The sequence below is a fragment of the Odocoileus virginianus genome, chromosome 28, assembly GCF_023699985.2.
Source record: "Odocoileus virginianus isolate 20LAN1187 ecotype Illinois chromosome 28, Ovbor_1.2, whole genome shotgun sequence".
Taxonomy (NCBI): Eukaryota; Metazoa; Chordata; class Mammalia; order Artiodactyla; family Cervidae; genus Odocoileus; species Odocoileus virginianus.
Genome location: NC_069701.1, coordinates 43,695,579 through 43,714,880, shown reverse-complemented (window position 1 = coordinate 43,714,880; position 19,302 = coordinate 43,695,579). Strand labels below are relative to the sequence as shown.

Here is a 19,302-nt window from a genome sequence, read left to right as displayed (position 1 = left end):
AGTCTTCTCCAACACCACAGTTCAAAAGCATCAATTCTTTGGCGCTCAGCTCTCTTTATGGTTCAACTCTCACATCCATACATGACCACTGGAAAAACCATAGCCTTGACTAGATGGGCCTTTGTTGGCTAAGTAATGTCTCTGCTTTTTAATATACTGTCTAGATTGGTCATAGTTTTTCTTTCACGGAGCAAGTGTCTTTTCATTTCATGGCTGCAGTTAGCATCTGCAGTGATTTTGGAGCCCAAGAAAATAGTTTGTCACTGTTTCCACTGTTTCCCCATCTATTTGCCATGAAGTGATGGGACTGGATGCCATGATCTTAGTTTTCTGAATGTTAAGCTTTAAGCCAACTTCTTCACTCTTCTCTTTCAGTTTCATCAAGAGACTCTTTAGTTCCTCTTTACTTTCTGCCATAAGGGTGGTGTCATCTGCATATCTGAGATTATTGAGATTTCTCCCTGCAATCATAATTCCAGCTTGGGTTTCACCCAGCCCAGCGTTTCTCATGATGTTCTCTGCATATAAATTAAATAAGCAGGGTGACAATATACAGCCTTGACTTGACATACTCCTTTCCTAATTTTGAACCAGTCCATTGTTGCATGTCCGATTCTAACTGTTGCTTCTTGACCAGCATACAGATTTCTGAGGAGGCTGGTATTCCCATCTCTTTCAGAATTTTCCTAGTTTGTTGTGATCCACACAGTCAAAGTCTTTGGTGTAGTCAATAAAGCAGAAGTAGATGTTTTCTGTGAACTCTCTTGCTTTTTCTATAATCCCCAAGAAAAAGAAACACAAAAAGGCAAAATGGTTATCTAAGGAGGCCTTACAAATACCTGAGAAAAGAAGAGAAGTGAAAGTCAAAGGAGAAAAGGAAAGATATATCCAGAGTTCCAAAAAATAGCAAGGAGAGATAAGAAAGCCTTCTTCAGTGATCAATGCAAAGAAATAGAGAAAAACAATAGAATGGGAAAGACTAGGGATCTTTTCAAGAAAATTAGAGATAAAGGGAACATTTCATGCAAAGATGGACACAATAAAGGACAGAAACAATATGGACCTAACAGAAGCAGAAGATATTAAGAAGAGGTGGCAGAAATACACAGAAGAACCATATAAGAGAGATCTTAATGACCCAGGTAACCACAATGGTGTGATTACTCACCTAGAGCCAGACATCCTGGAATGCGAAGTCAAGTGGGCCTTAGGAAGCATCACTACAAGCAAAGCTAGTGGAGGTGATGGACTTCCAGCTGAACTATTTCAAGTCCTAAAAAATGATGCTATTAAAGTGCTGCACGCAATATACCAGCTAATTTGGAAAAACTGAGCAGTTTTGGAACTCAGCAGTTCCAGTCTGGCCACAGGACTGGAAAAGGGTCAGTTTTCATTCCAATTCCAAAGAAGGATAATGCCGAAGAATGCTCAAACTACAGCACAACTGCACTCTTCCCACATGCCAGCAAAGTAATGCTCAAAATTCAAGTCAGGCTTCAACAGTACATGATCCGAGAACTTCCAGATGTTCAAACTGGATTTAGAAAAGGCAGAGGAACCAGAGATCAAATTGCCAACATCCGTTGAATCATCGAAAAAGCAAGAGAATTCCAGAAAAACATCTACTTCTGCTTCATTGACTGTGCCAAAGCCTTTGACTGTGGATCACAGGAAACTGTGGAAAATTCTGAAAGAGATGGGAACACCAGACTACCTGACCTGCCTCCTGAGAAATCCGTACGCAGGCCAAGAAGCAACAGTTAGAACTGGACATGGAACAACAGACTGGTCCAAAATTTGGAAAGAAGTACATCAAGGATATATATTTTCACCCCGCTTATTTAACTTATATGTAAAGTACATCATGCAAAACGCTGGGCTGGATGAAGCACAAGCTGGAATAACAGTTGCAGGGAGAAATACCAGTAACCTCAGATGTCACCCTTATAGCAGAAAGGGAAGAGGAACTGAAGAGCCTCTTGAGAAGCTGAAAGAGGAAAGTGAAAAACTGGCTTAAAATTCAACATTCAAAAGCTAAGATCATGGCATCTGGTCCCATCATTTCATGGCAAATAGATGTGGAAACAATGGAAACCATGATAGACTTTATTTTCTTGGGCTCCAAAATCACTGCAGATGGTGACTGCAGTCATGAAATGAAAGACTCTTCTTGCTCCTTGAAAGAAAACCTACGACCAACCTAGACAGCATATTAAAAAGCAGAGACATTACTATGCTGACAAAGGTCCATCAAGTCAAAGGTACGGTTTTTCCAGTGGTCATGTATGGATGTGAGAGTTGGACTCTAAAGAAAGCTGAGCATTGAAGAATTGATGCTTTTGAACTGTGGTGTTGGAGAAGACTCTTGAGAGTCCCTTGGACTGCAAGGAGATCTAACCAGTCCATCCTAAAGGAAATCAGTCCTGAATATTCATTGGAAGGACTGATGCTGAAGCTGAAGCTCCAATACTTTGGCCATCTGATGGGAAGAACTGAGTCACTGGAAAAGACCCTGATGGTAGGAAAGACTGGAGGTAGGAGAAGGGGATGACAGAGGATGAGATGGTTGGATGGCATCACCGACTCAATGGACATGAGTCTGAGCGAGCTCCGGGAGACGGTGAAGGACAGGGAGCCTGGTGTGCTACAGTCCATGGGGTCACAAAGAATTGTACATTACTGAATGAACAACAATAATCATTCATATAAATCTACAAAAGCCATATAAAGCAGGTTACAGGTAGGAAAAATAAACGGCAGAATTCTCAAGATCTCCAGATCTCCAAGTTTGACGTGGCAGGGCCAACATCTAGACACAGGTCTGCCCCACACCCAATCCTGGGCTCCTTCAAGGAGCCTCTTCTCAAGTACACTGCTGCCTGAAGGGTGCCTGGTGGTGCAGCAGCAGGACCCTGGCTTCCACATCTGCCAGCCCGCAGGCCTCCTCTGACACCTGGGTGCCTGGCCAGGCCTCTCCTGTGCACATGCCGTAGGCAGGGCGACGCAGCACTGCCCCTGCCCACTTCCGGCTGCCCGGCCACATCTGCTCTAGAGGCCACCGCCCCACACTGAGGGGCCCAGGCTCACTCCGCGCGCGCCCCCGGCACTGCTGCGCCTGCCTCAGGCCAGGCCGGGCGGTGGCTCTCTGGGGAACACAGTGACGCCCACACATGCCATCAGCAGCTCCAGCCGGGTAAGGAGTGGAGAGCAGCCATCTTCTGCACTCACGCTCTCTGTGGGGCGGGGGCTTTCAGGGGTCTCAGCAAGAGCAGGGCCCTATGTCTGGTCTGAGCCAGGCTGCCCGCGACAGCACCGCACGTCCACTAGTGGAGGCCGGCTGCTCGCACACGCTCACATCAGCTCGGCACGCCGGCCGTGACCCTGACAAGGAGCCATCGGAGAAGAGCGTCCGCGCCGCCTCGTTGGCCCACGCAGCCTCCTGCCCGGGGCCGCTTCCGGGCTTCTGCCCCCGGGGCTGGGGGTGACCCTGGGCCACGTGGTGGCTCTTCTACCCATGTAGCTTCAAGAGCTTCCACAGAGGCAGGGTGTCCTGGAGCCCTTGGGGTGCCCGTTTCCAGAAGAGAGCAGGCCCACGAGAGGGTACCACGTGGGGAGGCGCCAAAGCATCTCAGCCTCTTGGGCCAGCAGCGCCTCCTCCATGCAGAGCGGGAGCTCTGGTTCGGGCCTCAGCCGGCGGGACCAGCACTGGGAAGTGTCTCTGGCTGCACACGCCCCGCGGTCTCAGGGAGCACAGTGGGCACGTGCCGTGGAAATATCTCTGCCCCAGGACACAGCCCGTTGGGCCCCAGCTGGCTCCCGGCACCCATGCCCAGGGGTACCCATGCTGCCCGGGTCCCCCACTCTGCTGGGCTCTGCTTCCTGTTTCCCCACCAAGCTGGGGCCTCTGGGGACAAGGGAGCAGCCCTGGTAAGGGCCCTGCAGAGACCTCGGCAGGGACGCTGCAGGCGTGGAGTCGGACAGGGGAGCCCCGCACGCCGCGCCGGGCCTGGACTCACGTGTTGCACACGGCCATGGTCTGGCACGCCTCCCCCGTGCAGAACTCCGAGATGGTGCTATACTGCAGGTTCACGTGGTGGAAGAACGTCGTGGCTGCAAAGCAAAGGCGGCACCTGAGAGCCTCACCGTGGTGCCCGTCTCATCTCCGGTGTCCTGCGGGCCCAAGAGCACCGGAGCCTCTCTGCAGGCCCTGGGCGTGGGGGCTGGTGCTGACCACAGAGCAGAGACCACAGCCTCAGCACAGCACGGCCCTCGGGGGTGGGCGGCACAGGCCACGGTGCTGAGCTGGGCAGGGTACGGTACCCCGGGCCATTGAGACCAAGTGCCCTCCACGAAGGCCTGGGTAGAAAACCTCCCACCCCAGTCTTAGCGTCCCCAGCTGGTCGGGAACACCATTAACGTGGCCCTCCCCACTGCGGCCCTGCTGCCACGCTCGCATCTCACAGCCTTCCCTGGCCCTGGTGTCCCACCCCCGGTGTGACCAGGACCCTCAATGAGTTGCCATCTCTGTGGGGACCCCAAGGCTCTGTTGGTTGGCTATCCCGTGCCTCAGCGTCAGTCAGCTTGTGCGCAAGGATGCTGAGCACCAGCTCCGGGGTTTCCGGGGAAATGAGGGGCCGCCCCGCCCTCGGCCCCGCCCCACCCCCACGCACTGTTGCTGGCCAGCCACTCGTTGAGGTCGATCTCCCGGGGCAGCACCACCAGCTCCTTGAACCCGAAGTCTGTGATCCTGGACTTGGCGTACTCTGGCTCCAAGTACACCTTCTTCTCCTCGGCGGCAGGCTTCTTCCCGTTGGGCTTGGCTTTGGACTTCCTGCAGAGAGAAGGGAGGCAGGGGTCACGGCGGAGGCAGGCATGGAGGCCGCAGGCCTGGCCCTGGGGGCTGCAGCTCCTGAGGCCCAGGTATGGGCGGAAGCCGCCCTGTGCCTGTGACCTCCCTGCCCTTTCAAGGCCCAAGCCTGGAACCTGAGGCAGCAGGGGGCTTGCAGACCACCCAAGGATGGGAGAGTGGCCACACGAGCTGGCTAACTCCCCAACGCGTGACACCACGGCCCTGCAGCCCTCCCGGCCCCCACCAGGCCCGGGCCCCCACTGCAGGGCCACCGGGGTCACGTGGCGGGGGCACCACCTGGCCGGGCCCGTGGCCTCACAGGGTCCTGCCTGACGTCCTTCCACACAGGGGAGCCAGCAGCCTGCGTTCGCGGAGGCCCTGCTGTGTGCCGGCACCCCGGGCCGCCCCGAGGCCTGCTGTCCCCACAGGGCCCCCTGCCCACTGCCCACACGCCCGCTAAGGGGCACCGCGGTTCCAAGCACAGACAGACGTCGGCGTGAGCGGGTGTCACAGAGATCTGACGAAATGGCCACTTCTCACTAACGTTTTTCTCATCTGTTAAGAGTCTGCTGCCGTATAACAGAGAGGACACATGGCTTTGAGATGTTCTCTGAACATGAGCAACAAGACTCAGCGCTCCCTGGGCCTGAGGGAGGCCCTGCCCCACTTCAGCGGGATGGCGGTGGCCCCACAGCCAGCCTTGCCCCCACCCGAAACCCGAGACGGAAGGGACGGGCACATCCCCCAGGGAGGAAACGCCCAACAGAGCAGGCCCGGAGCTGTAGCTGGGACACCAACCTGGGCCGGGTTTGACCCGAGTCCCTGTGTCTGCCACAGGCTGGGGCAGAGGGAGCCAGTGTGTGCCGTGTCCGGAGCAGGGCTCCCCCCCAGGCCGACATGGGGAGACACTGCTCCCCCCACACCACATTTCAAGGCTGGTCAGGCTCTCGCGGAGGGTGGGGGAGGCTCCTAAGAGCAGGGACTTGTGTCCTTCCTTTGCTCCAGTGCCTGGGATCTCCAGCAGCAACATCCCAACTCTGAGCAAATACACGGCCGGTCCATCAGCCCGTCCTGAGTCCACCGACCAGAAAAGGCTGCCCTCAGCTGCGGACTCTTGAGCAGGGGCTGTCTGGGATGGGGCTGGGGGGCATCTGAGGGCACAAATGCTCAGTGAGGCCCCCAGCGAGGGACAGCCACAGGCCTGAGGGATGCAGCCTGGCTGGGGGGTGGGGGGGCAGGCAGACGGAGGACCCGGGCGCCAACCAGACACTGTGTGCGCCCCCCAGTCCCATTGAGGTGCAGGGGTCGGGGGGGTCACACGGGATGGAAGGTCTGCAGCTACTGACCTTGCCCTTTTTGTTCTTCTGTTTTGAAAAGTTACTAGTGGTTTATTTAAGAGAAACAGGAAGGAAAAATGCTCCCTGAATGCCAGGGAAATGTTTTCCCCTCGGCTTCTCACAGCAGATCTTTGCCTTAAAAGGCAACGTGTGCTCGGCCTCTGGGTGCGGCACGGCAGCGGCCAGCCCTGGGTGGGGGCCACGGGCTCCCGCGCTGGGCCCAGGTGCGGACACCGCACACATACCCACAAGCCCATGCAGGGGGCACCTCAGGAGTCCTGGGGGGTGCAGGTCGCAGGGACAAGTGTGGACACGGACCTCTGGGGGCCCTGCAGCTTCCGCAGTGGGCACAGAAGGGACCAAGGGATCGGTGGGTGGAGCGCCTTCCTGAGCCTGGGTCTGCGCCATGGAGCCGCCACCACCCGGCGGGAAGCCTGCACTTGCCTGGAAGGTGCCTGCATCCACAGCCCGGGTACCAGGGGCCAGCCCGCAGAGTGCTCCTCTAACCCTGGGTGGCCCTCTGCTCTGCCCATTCCCGAGCGTCTGCCCATGGGCAGACTGTCCACTGTGTGCCCGGCCCCGCTGACCCGACCCCCTTGCCTCTGCTCCAGGTGGCACATCTGGCTGGGGCCAGCCACCCCGAGGCAGTGGTGGGGGTGGAGGGCGCCACCATCATCCACAGGGGCTGGGGCGAGGGGAGCCTGGGCCAGGAAGCCCCCGATGGCCCCGCCCCTGCTCCTGGGCACGCACAGCAGCCTCCCCCGGGGGCCTTCACATGGGCAGTCGGGCAGAGGAAGTGGGTGCCATGCAGGGGTGACGCAGGGCCTCGCGCAGGCCTGCCCAGGGCCGCCTCCCGCCCAGGGCATGGTGTCCCCATGCCCGCACGTCCCTGCCAGGGGGATGGTCAGCCCCTCTGGCGGGGGGTGCCCGCGGTCTCTGGTTCTTGGGGGACACACCCCCTGGAGGACCTGGGCTTCTGCTCCATGAGATGGGCCTTGGGGGCCCTGGGCTGTGGTCTGTGTGGTCAGAGGCCTTGCCTCCCCATCCCCTCACTCCGCTGTCAGCACCTGCCCTCCTCAAGCCGGCCAGCAGAAGTGCCCTGGGCCCCAGGCTCCAGCACTGCTGGGAAGCAGGCCTGGCCTTCTCTGCATCCACGCCCCGCACATACCTGCACCCTGCACACACGCCACCACGAGAGGACAGCCGCTGGCCAGAAGGCAGCAGGACTGAAGGCAGGGCCTGCCTGGGGCGGGTCTGGGGGCGCCTGCCTGGGGTGGGTCTGGGGGCTGATGGGGCCGGCCACACCCAAGGGCCTCCGCCTCCGTGCTGTCCCTTCCATGAGGGGAAGGCCTGGAGCCAGGAGGCCGAGCCCTCGGGCACAGGCTTCCGGCAACAAACGGTGACCCAGGCGCCAGTGGGGAGGACCCGGCTCCATGCCCGCAGGTGGTGGGCGCCCCTCCAGCCGAGGCCCCCCAAGTGCTGAGCACTGCTGCCAGCTCAGCTAAACTCCTTCCAAAGGCAACATGGCCAGTTCGGCCCCAGGCAAGGCTGCCCCAGGGGCCACCACAAGGACACCTGTGGCAAGGTCCTGACCTCCAGGAGTGGCAGGCAGCGTCAGGCGTAGGCGTCTGTGCTGGGCGAGGGGCCGGGGCCTCAGGCACAGGGCCGGGTGGGCCGGAGCCGGCAAGGTGGCGCTGGACTGCGGCGGACACAGGCGGGGTGCGCCCCTCTCCCCTCAGAGCCCGGCCAGCCGCGGCCTTCCCCAGATGCCGACACAGATGCCAGCGCAGCCAGCGCATTCCCCAGGAGGGGGCTCGGGGTGGTCTGGGCCAGGGGCCGTGGGAGCAGGGCGCACGGAGGCCCTGATGGAGGCGGGCAGCCCGGGCGTGGCCTCACGACTGGAGGGGAGCTGGGTCACGAGCCTCCTGAGACGTGAGGACGTGGACTCCGAGTGAAACCCGGGTGCTGGGTGGGCCCCACAGCGAAGCCCAGGACACAGAGAGCGGTGCAGCAGGCGGCTGAGGAAGGAGGCGCCCAGGGAGAGCACCCCTCTTCCCCAGACCCCAGGTTCTGCCGAGCGGGCCTGGGGCATCTGCACTGTTGACACCTGGAGACCACCCTGCCCCCGGCCGTGTTCTCACGGTCCTCCCGTCCCTGGTGACCAGCCCCTTCCCAGAGCAGGGGCATCGGGGCAGGAGACCGGGAAGACCCCCACGGAACCCCCGTCAAATCCCCAGGGGCTGCAGCGGCTAGACACTGTGGGGAGACACGTGAAGGCGGCGGATCCCCGAGACAGTTCTCGCACACCGGGTGCCCGTGGCGTGGCCCACCCAGCACCGCAGCCTCCAGGGGGCCGGCCACGGAGACGCATCCGCCGGACTTCCCTCCCCCTCCTGGCTGAATCGCCACCTTTGTGTGAAGTCCTCCTGGTCCCGTGGCAGGCCTCGGCCTCTCTCCCGCAGATGGCTCAGAGGGCCAGCCCTGCCTGTGGCCTCCAGGGTGCCCACTCTGGGTCCAGCCACCCCCTGCCACGCCAGGTGCACACAGCAGCCCCCCACACTGTTGGGGGCGTCACCGCTCCTGATCAGAGCCAGCGTTCCCACACCCCACACCTCTACACGGCAGCTCACTCTGGGCTTCTGTTTGCAACCCTGCGGAGTCCTCCATGGTGGGGGGCGGCCGGGGGTGGCCCTGTAGGGGAGGAGGGCGGTAACCACAGAAACCTGGGACACGGGTCACAGCGCCCGTCGGTGGTTCTTCCCCCAGGGCCAGCAGCAGCCACAGCTGGGCCTCACCCAGACCCTCACCCAGAGGCCTGCATAGCCTGATTACAATCAAAGAATTAGAAGAGCAAAAGAGAGTTTTACTTAAGAGCTGCGATGCACCCAACTCACAAGCAAACCCAAGAAGCAGACACCGAGGCTGGCCGGGTCTTGTCTGAACTGCGGCTCCCGGGAAGGGAGGGCAGTGCTCCACCTGCCAGCAGCGTGTCCGGGGCCCCCTCACCACAGGGCTGAGCCAGGCCCCCAGGGCACGCAGCACAGGGCGGATGCCCCGCCTGGGAGGGGCCAGGAGGCCTGCTCCCTAGCGCCCCGCTCTCTCCTGAATGCCCGACCTGGATGCTTCCACCCTGACGCACAAGAGGCGGAGAGGCTCCAGCCTCTCACGTGGGATGCTGGAGGCTCCGTGGAGCAGCTGAGGGAGACGAGTGAGGAAAGAGGCCCCATGGCAGACAAGACCAGGGCAGGCTCCGGACAAGGTCGCTCGTCACAGACTCCGGGCACTCTGCCCGGGGACCGGGGGTGGCGAAAGCACGGTCCAGGGGGCTCAGGAGGGCATGACGCGGGTCTGCTGCGGGCACGGTTCACCGCAGGCAGACACCGGTCTCGGGAGCCCCCTGCTCTTACCCAGACCCTCTGGGCTGAGTACTCGCTTTGGGGGCTCCCTGCCTCCCACAGACAGCAGGAAGGGCTGAAGTCTAGGGAGAGCCTCGCTCCAAAGAAAGTTCTGAGCACACCCAGCTGCTCCCGCCCGGGGCCCATCTGCTCCCCAGCCCAGGCAGGGTCTGCATACCACGGAGACCTGAGCAGGGACCTCCCCAGACAGCCCTGGGACGGGACGAGGGACACTCCGATGCCCCGCGGCCGTGCCACGCTCACCTGAGCACTTTGCCAACTGCCTGAAGCACTGTCTTGCAGCTGAGCCCAGCCTTGGGGGGCTGGCTGAGCAGAGCTCGCTCTGCGGGGAGACCGCTGTGGTCTCCGAGCATGGTGGGCAGCACAGAAGCGGCCGGGGAAGCAGGCGCCCAGCCCCAATGCTCCCCGCCGGCCTCGCAGCCCTGACCAGGAGCCAGCCACGCCGGCCAATGAGCACAAATGGGGCGGGGAGGCGGCCGGCCCAGCAGCCAGGGACAGCAGCTGCTCCTTTTACAGGCAGACCGGCCAAGTCTGGTTACTTGAGGGAACATCTCAGTTGCCTTTCAAAGCGGCGCCGCTCAGGCGCTGTGTGGGGCCAGGCCGCTGCGGTGGGGTCGGCGTGGCCCCAAAGAGGACCTGTCGGGGGCCCTCCTGACGTGGCCGGGGACGTTCTGGGCGGGCGGGGCTGCCGGGAGAGGCAGGCTGCACACCTGCAGAGCGGGGGCAGGCGGGCAGCGTCTCCACCCGAACAGCCTTGGGAAGACAGGGTGCCAAGTGGGCACGAGGCAGAGGGCAGCAAACCCTGTGGACACAGCTAGAGGCCTCCTGAGGGGGCACGAGAGGGGTGTGGCCAAGGTCTTTGTTACCGCGGGCCCCACACAGGACCATCAAGGACTAGAAGAGCAACCGTCCAACAGGACGAGCCCGCTGGGCTCCAGCCTCTGGCTGACCACAGGGCCGGCTCACTGTCAGCACGGGGCCAACTGCAGTGAGCAGCACGGCCCCCACGCCCGGGCCGCAGCCAGACTCCGGCCCCGCGGCCGCGCCCCACGAGGCCAGCCACTCACCCGGGCTCCAGCCAGCTCCGTGCTGTGGCAAAGCCCCCGGGAGGGGCCCCCCACACGCAGTGGGGCAGGCTGGCCGCCGGGCCACACATGAGGACCAGGGCAGGACCCGGGTACCGTGCCCACTGGGGAGCCCAGCCGCGGCGGCCCTGGGTGGGGAGGGCGCAGCCTGCCAGGCAGCTGGCGCAGCTGAGCAGAGGGTGCCTGCCTGCCTGCCACGGGCTGAGGACTGCTGCTTCCTCAAGGGGCCCTGGGCCTGTCTATCGGAGCAGATGAAAGACCGAGACCTGACCCGTCGTCCCACTGCTGCCGGGGTCCCCGTCCTGGACGCTAGGGGCTGACAGAGCGAGGACACGGGTGTGCACACTCACCTCCACGTCTGCGTCCCCGCCCGGCGGGACACGGCATCCACATGGAGCCAGACGTGCGTGCACCCTGGCGCCTCGGCCTCTGGTCCCGCCCCGGGGACCACGCCCATCTCCTCCAGGCCTGTCTGTAACCCTCCCACCTGTGGCGCACCTGGAGGCTTTGAGCGGCGCCCCAGCTGCGAAGGCAACAGAGCCCAGAACTCTGGCTGAAGGCGCAGGAACATGTGGTTCACGTAAAAGCAAGTGGGCAAAGCTTCAAAGCTAAGTCCAGAGAAAATGGAAAACAAGAAGGAAGAGTAATAATTAAAACAATCTAAAAAGACACACATAAAACAGGGGAAACCCGTACCTCAATAAATTCAAATTTGGAAACCTCAGAAATAAAGCGAATTAAAGAACAGAAATGACAGACAAAAAGGCTCACAATGGGAAGCAGAAACGGGAACTCCTAAATGAAGTCTAGAAACACCGCGGCAGCGCCGGGGAGACATGAGGGGAAGGGCTTTGGTTTTTAATGAAAAAGGAATGAAGAGCTTCTCCACTGGGAGTAACTGATGCTGGACTTGCCCTCCACCATCAACCACCTCACACTGGATACAACATAAGAAGCAACTGGTTTCAGACGCTGGACAATGCGGGGGATGGTGCCCTGGACGACAGAGCAGGCCTGGGGAGGGCCGCGGCGGCCTGCTGGAGGGCCCCAGGGTCTCGGCCACAACGGACTCAAGAACAGAAGCTGGGGCTGTGGACACGCGTGGCAGAGAAGCAGAGGGGACGGGGCACGCCAGAGCAGGGCCGCGTGGGCGGACCGAGGGCCACGAAGCCTGCAGCCAACCGCTGGGCTGAGGAAGCTTCCCCGTGGTGTTCAAGGGGGGCGCCACGCGGAGCCGCGTCTGCCTGGAGGGGTCCTGTCGTATTCCCGCCTCGCGGAGTTGGCTGGGCAGTGTCTCCTCCTCCAGGCTCCTCGGCGGGGAGGGCACCAGCGAGGGCCTGCGGGGGTGCCTGGCCCCTGCCTGCTCGGCGGGGAGGGGACCCCTCTGAGGGGCCCCTGCAGCGAGTCTGGGGGGCCAAACGGGCAGAAGGTGGGGGCAGCACACCAGGAGGATAGGACCCCGAGCGCTGTGTGGATGTGCTGTGGGCCCTCGGGTCCCCGGCTAAGCCCCCGCAGGACAGGTTCCAGGAGCATACCCCACCCAGGAGGATCGGCGCGGCCGACCTCAAGGCCCACGCGGGCCCAAAATGAGTTCCTTTCCCCCAACCAGAGCGGGACAGGCGGAGAACTCCAGAGGTCAGTAGTGAGAAAAACTGGCCAGATATGAAATAGCACCATAACCCCACCAACACAGAACACACACAAGACTGAAAGCAATCAATCATTTCCAACCTGAGTCCAAGCAACTTACAGACACACAAAAATATCCAGCAGCAAACAAGGCAAAAGACCCAATGCTGGGAAAGTTTGAGGGCAGAAGGAGAAGGGGGCGACAGAGGGTGAGATAGTTGGATGGCATCATTGACTCAATGGACATGAACTTGAGCAAACTCTGGGAGATGGTGGAGGACAGAGGAGTCTGGCGTGTTACGGTCCACGGGGTCAGAGAGTCAGACACAACTCGGCGACTGAGCAACAAAAACGAACACCACACAAGGCAAAGCTCCCGCGGTTTTGTGTCCAATCAGAAATCACCAACCTCGAGAAAGGAGGAAAACAGTGCATTGCTAGGAATCAAATCACTGATCAAAAAAGACCCCAAGGGGGCTCAGGGACAGAGTGGGAAGACAGTGGTGTGAGGGTCACTATGACTGTCCCACCTGTTCCAGAGACAAGAGAAACAGTGGACACCTTATAAGGACATTTAAAAAACGTGTTTTGAAGATCCCAGTTGAACTTATAGACATAGAAACTGAAAGATCTGAGACAAAAGGTACCCTGGATGGAGGTGAGGGCAGGCTGAACGCTGCAGACACAGGGGTGATGACTGAACGTGCCGTGGCAGGAGTTCGAGGGACCAGCTGTGAGAGGAGGGGCCGCGTTCGCGACAAGGCCCCTGGAGGGCAAGCCACCAGCCCACCCCCACCCGGAAGATCCAGCTCCTGCATCTCAACAGCAAGACCGCACAGGAAACGGGGGCCCTCCCGGCAGAGCAGCGGGGGTCAGCAGGAGGGGCCAGGCAGCTACCAGGCTGGACACATAAGTGGTGCCCACACTCAGAGGCTGCCGCGAGCTCAGAGAGGGCAGGTGGGCCCGCCCCGGGAGAAGGAGACCCAGCATTTTCGGACCCCAGCCCTGAAGAGAGAGAGCGCAGGTCTACACAGAAACCTGCCCACCAGGTCACAGACTGGAAACAACCCACGTGGCCACCAGCAATGGGCAGACGGGCCTCCAAGGCGCTAGCCAGCAGAGCGATGCCCCTCATGACAGGACAGGCCCCAGTGCCAACAGCCTGGGGGCACCCGCCCGGCCAGCGCTGCAGGCGGGCCTCTGCCTCTGCACAGGCGTCGTGCCCTGGAGCACAAGCTGCCCCCGGTCTGGTGCCCTGTGTTCAGGCACGCTTGGGCGTCTGCACCCCCATACCTAGGCCCCCCGCCAGGAGCCCAGAGCTCAGAGCCCATCCCCAAGGGCTGCTGTCTCCAAGGAGAGGGCCTTTCAGAACACAAACCACGCTCTGGACCTTGCTTCCACGGCCCCCGAGTCCCTCACAGCCAAAGAAGAGGGGCCGGGCCGCGGCCCCGCTGCCAGCAGGGAGCCTGTGGAGCACACAGAACACGGGGCTTGGCCTGAGTGCCCTGGGGGCAGGCTGGCCCAGGCTGAGGAAGGAGGGCCTGGGCCCCTGATGAGTTACCCTGCCCGCTTCCTCGTTAAGACTGCAGGCAAGACACCACCATCAGGTCAAGGCCCCCACTCCCGTGGGTGGACTTTCAGAACAGAGAGCAGGCTGCTACGCTGGAAGGAGAGTCTGGAGAGCTCAGGCCTCTGCCAAGGCCAGGAGGCAGGAGGATGGCGGGGCTGGACCGAAGGCGCATCTGCGCCAGAAGCCTCACTCACAGTGACTGCCCTGCACTCAGGGTCCCAACGGCCGTCCCAGCCTCTGAGCTCCTCTCAGACCACCACACACCGGGAAACAAACACCTAACCACACCGTACGGGGCGGATGTCACGTGCGTCCACTTAAAGATACAGAAACACGCCCCCCGCTGAGTGGGCAAAGATGTTCTCCAGGTCAGAAGCCACCCTCATGTTTATTTTCAGGACAAGGATCTAGACTGTCCAGCCTCCATGGACTCCCCCAGGGCTGTACAGGTGGAACGCGTGTGTGTGTCTACACGGGGAAGCACTGTGTGTGTGGGTGTGTGAGCACAGCTGCGGGGCAACCGTGCCCTTTCTTCCCACCCCTGGCCCAGGCTTTCCCCGGTGCCACCCCCATCACCCTGCTGGCCCGAGGGTGCTGTGAACGGGCATGGTGAAGGAGCGGCCGCCCTCTGGGACCACGGGCCCTCCTCCACGGTCCTGTGGCTGCTGTCAGGATGCATCTCTCCGCAACCCCCACGTTCCTAAGCTCCAATAAGCTCAGTTCAGTCGCTCAGGCATGTCCGACTCTTCGCGACCTCATAGACTGCAGCACACCAGGCTTCCCCGCCCATCACCAACTCTCGGACCTTGCTCAAACTCATGTCCATCGAGTCAGTGAGCTCCAGCAAAGGATAGAGAAACAGAGCCAGGTGCCCACGTCCGCCTGGACAGCCTGCCTGCCCGCCCCTGCCCCCTTCAGAAGGCTGGCCCCAGGCGTGCAGAAAGGGGCACGCACCAAACTAGCATCCTGTCCAGAAGCAGCAGCAACCTACGCTCAGTCCTTGCACGTAACAGAGCAAACCACCAGGGCCCGGTCCCCGGACAGCGATGAGGAGCTGGACACAGTCCACAGCAAGGACATCTGCACCTCAAGAGACCCCGTGAGAGAATGAAAAAAAAAGCATCATGCACTGACCCAGGACTTGCACCCCCAACAGACAAAGCACTCTCAAAACGCAACTGAAAATGGACAGGAGAGGGTGACAGACATTTCCCCAGAGAAGTTGCACCCACACCCACCAGGACGGTCAGAATCAGACCACGGAGGCTGACAGGGCCAGAGAGCACATGCAGATACAGAGCCTCATCCTCAGCAGGCCACACGCACCCCCCTGGGGACCCAGCCACCTGCTCCCCTCGGCGGAAGGACAAAGGCGCCGGGCACACAGAGGCACGGTGAGCGCTCAGGAGGCGCGATCCTGGTCTGAACATGTGGGAAGGGTGGAGCCGACCAGGCTTCCGCTGTGTGAGGCTGCTCCTCACGACAGGACAGAGGACAGCTCTGCACAGTGGCCGGCAAACCTCACCGCAGCAGGCTTCAAGGGCAGACCCCATACACAGACATTCGAGGATTCCCTCCAGACGGGTTTTAGTCAGAACCTGAGGCCGTGGCAGCTCAGTGGGTGCTAAGCTCCCAGGGTGTGGTGAGGGCAGCCCAAGGTTCTAGATCAGCCTTGCGGGAGGTCAGAGGATACGCATATCTGTCAAAATTCAACAAAGCTTAGGCTTCAGACTCAGTGGAATGTAAATTACACCTCCGCAAGCTGACCGGAGGCAAACGCGCCCACAGGAAAGCAAGAACTCTCGCTGGGGCCCCTGCAGGGAGTCCCGAGGGCCCCAAAGAAGCCACCGCCGCCGACTCCAGGCACAGGGCGCCCAAGGGCAGGAGGGGCCAGAGGCGGGCGGGGGGGACCAGAGGGCCAGGTGCCACTGCTGCTTTCTGGTTCCGTGACTCGGGAGGGGCGCAGGGCGCTAACCTGAAACTCACACACCTGTGCACTTGGGACTGCTGTGGTTTCTCTTCATGCGTTATGTTGCAAAGAGCTATTCACTTATCGCAGGAGAGAAAAAGAGGACAACTGTGCTGGAATGTCTTCTTTCTAGGCTGGATGTGGTTTCAGGCTCTGCTACCACTTTTTCCAGTCCCTTTTCTCTGACTGATCTATTTCACAATAACAAAGAGCTTGATCTATGTTTTCAAAGACAAAAGGGAGTAGGCAAAGGTTTGAGGGCCTGGAGTGGCCGCACAGAGGCTCTCTCTTCCCAGACCCGCCCTGTCTCTGTCCTCAGAACCCCCAGAGCGCCCGCCCCCCAATAGGCCCCCGAGCACCCCACACGGCAGCCACACCACTGGGGCCACATCCAGAGGTGCCAGCAGCCTGGTGAGCTCAAGGCTGGGGGGGTGGACGGAGACCCTGTTCAAGGCCCTGCAAGTGAAGCAGGGGCTCCTGTGGTTTCACTCGGAAGGGTGGTACGCCTCGCTGAATGTCGCAGCTGATGCTTCCAGCGGGGGTGGGGTGGGGGGTTCACCACGCTGGATCTTGGAGGGGAAAGCTAGAGATCCACTCAAAGAACCCGCGTGGAGCCAAGGGAAGGGTGCACACAGCAGGGGACAACCCAGGGCACACGCCCACTGGTGGCGGGAGAGGCGGCGGTGGGAGGTGGGTGGGTGGGGGAATCCTCTGCGGTGACTGCCTCCGCCGCCAGCGCAGAAACAGCCTCCTGAGACCAGAGGCCCCCAGCCCAGGGCCCCCAGAGGGGAGGAGGCAGGCGCCTCCTCACAGCCCGGCCTGCTCCGCCCCAGCCGGCTGGACCCTCAATGGCCGGGAGCTCCGCACACTGGCTCCTGGGCCGCCACTGCCCAGGGCGACACCCTCGTGCCAGCCCCAGGCCTGGGCCACCCCCCGCCCCATCCCGGCACTGCCCTCTCCAGGCCCGCTCACCTGACCCGACGTCCCATCTCACAGTGCAGGAGGCGGAGGCAGAGCCGAAACCAGGTCCACATCTGACCCCGCCACCGGCTCCGGGCTGCTCACACCTCCAGGAAGGCAGGCCTGGGACCCTGGTGAGAGCGCAGCTGCCCTGGGCAGGGAGAGGCGAGCCTCACAAACAGCCCTGCAGCTGTTCAGGCGGCAGGTGAGTCACTGGAAGTGCAAGGGCCACACCCCGCCTCCCTCCCAGCCCCGCGCTCCCTCTCCAGAGGAAGAGGAAGCCCTGGTCCTCCAGAGGAAGAAGAAGCCCTGGTCTGCCAGGGCTCCTGGGAAGCTGCTCACACACCTCACACTCATGGGAAGGGCAGCTCCCCCCCCCGTCACGCAGCCCCGGGCAAAGAGGAGCCCCGCTGGCCTCGCCCGCCCGAGGCTGAGTGTCGGCCCCCCACCCCAGACGGCCCGCCAAGGAGAGCAGAGAAGACGACGTGAGGGTTGGGGCGGAGTACCCACCTGGACCTGGCTGCCAGGGGGAGCTTGGAAGCAGGCTGCTCTGCGCGGACTCGGGGCCGGGAGAGCGGCACAAATGCCCGAGGGGCCGTCAGCTTCGGGTGAGGTTCCAGCCAAGCCAACTGCACCCTGGTGGGAGAGGCTGGTGGAGCCCGGCGAGTGGGCTCCTGGGCCACCACCTACGGGGCACTCAGGTCACGCAGCAGCCACTCCTGACCCCCCGAAGCGCTGGCCGCAGGCACAGGGACTGTTGCCTTCCCCCATGAGCGTTCCCAAGCCCAGCAGGCACAGAGCCCAGGCTGCCTAAGAAAAGGCTGAGGTGGGTCCTGCCAAGTCACCCCGCCCTCCCCGCTGGTATAAAAATGCCGGAGGCAGCATTTAGCCCCGGCTCAGCGCTCAGGAAGGAGGCTGGTGGAGCACGTGGAGCTGGGCAGCCGCCCCCCTGCCTGGGGGCCTGACCCCTACAGCCGCTGAAGCACAGACACTGGGAATCCTCCAAATCTAAAATATTGGAATCCAATCAAGAAACAGACTTCCCTGAGAAAAACGTCAGAGAGCTGGATGAGGTCCACTGCTCATGCAGGGCTGTAGGGAAGCTTCCTGAGAGGAAAGAACCCCAAGAAAAGACAGGCTGGGAGCTCAGCGGGGACAGAGAGTGACAGGCCCCACGGCCCCCACCCACGGTGAGCGCCCCAGGCTGGCCCCCACCACATCGAGTGTCCAGGAGCGCCCCGGCACGTCTGTGGAGATGTCCACGCGCCCCAGAGGTGCCCAAGGTGTGCCGAGCCGGTGGAGCAGCTTCCTGTTGTGGACACACAGCACACGGGCAAACCTGGCGGCACCTGGGTCAAGGACCACCAAAGAGCTCCCACCACCCTGCTGGCTGCTGTCCCGCCGTGGCCGTCGCCCGGGCGGGCCTGTCCCTGGGGGGTCTGCAGGGCTCTGTGAGAGGGTCTGGCCCCCGTGGAGGCTGCTGTGCGAGCTCTGGGCACGCCTGAGGCGGGTGAGGAGGTCAGACGCACTGAATGCCTTTTCGGCTCTCCGTATTTTCAGCTTATGACAGCTTTGGCAGGAGGGAATCCCACCGTGAGTCTAGGGAAATCTGCTAAGGACAGGCCCCCAACAAGGATCAAACTCCTCCGACAGAACCTGCACCTGCCTTGGTACCTCCCAGGAGGGTTCCTGACGGGAGCCCAGGAGGAAGGTCTAGGCCCTGGCTCTTCCCGCAGCCCGGCCACCCCCAGCCTGCTGGGCTGTCCCAAGGACTCCTTTCCTCTCCCTTGGGCACTGGGCCTCCCCAGTAGTTTCCCGAAAGGTGGCGAATGAGAAGTACTACTTTTTCCAGAATTTGCAAGTGGAAAAACGTTTTATTCTATCCTTGCATTGGATTAATAGTTCAGCTGATGTGAAATGACTTCCATTGATGTGGCTGATGTGAAATGAAATTCCTGGGTTTTTAGTTTCCGGGTTGAATTTTGTTCAGATTCCTGGTTAGTTTTGCTCTGTTGCCCTCTGAAGGTTTCTGAAATCCTTCCCTTATCCCGTGTTCTGAAGGTCCCACTCATGTTTCCTGGGGGCAGAGGGGAAGCTTTCACTCTGCGGGGCACGGGGTGAGCCCACTCAATCTCAACTCACTTCCTGTGATTCTAGAAATTTGCCGAGTTGCTTAAAAGTGCCTCTTTCTGGAGCGCTGCTGTGGTTCAGAGCCCCCACGCCGAGGCACCGACGTCTTCACCCCTGCCGTCCTGCTGTCCACGCCTGATGTTCTGCTCTCTTGCTGGGAAAGGCACCCAGTTTCCGCCTCTTCCTTCACCAGGACTTCACTCTGCCATCACACCTCCAGCTTCCAAGCACTGTTAACTCTCTGGACACTCCTCTTCTCTACTGGTTGGTTCTCACTTGCTGGGGGGGCCCTCCGTGCCCTGCAGGTCTCTCAGGGGACTAAGACGGGGCAGCTCATCTGTTTGTTCAGTCCACTCC

At 61.2% G+C, this 19,302-nt stretch overlaps 1 protein-coding gene across 3 annotated transcripts in view; it reads right to left on the bottom strand.

Moving 5' to 3' along the window:
- The window catches only part of MOB2 (MOB kinase activator 2), a 52,070-nt gene that overhangs the window by 8,748 nt on the left and 24,020 nt on the right, over positions 1 to 19,302 (bottom strand). The window contains exons 2-5 of one of the 3 annotated variants that reach the window (XM_020907863.2): positions 17,326 to 17,451; positions 16,828 to 16,966; positions 4,671 to 4,831; positions 4,017 to 4,110 (exon numbers count right to left, since the gene is read on the bottom strand). In XM_020907863.2, coding sequence (XP_020763522.1) covers positions 4,017 to 4,110; positions 4,671 to 4,831; positions 16,828 to 16,889 — 317 coding nt within the window. In that variant the 5' untranslated portion in view covers positions 16,890 to 16,966; positions 17,326 to 17,451. Of the gene's footprint in view, positions 1 to 4,016; positions 4,111 to 4,670; positions 4,832 to 9,845; positions 9,971 to 16,827; positions 16,967 to 17,325; positions 17,452 to 19,302 lie in introns of those variants that run through there. The other 2 variants (XM_020907862.2, XM_020907864.2) reach the window with 2 other exon arrangements.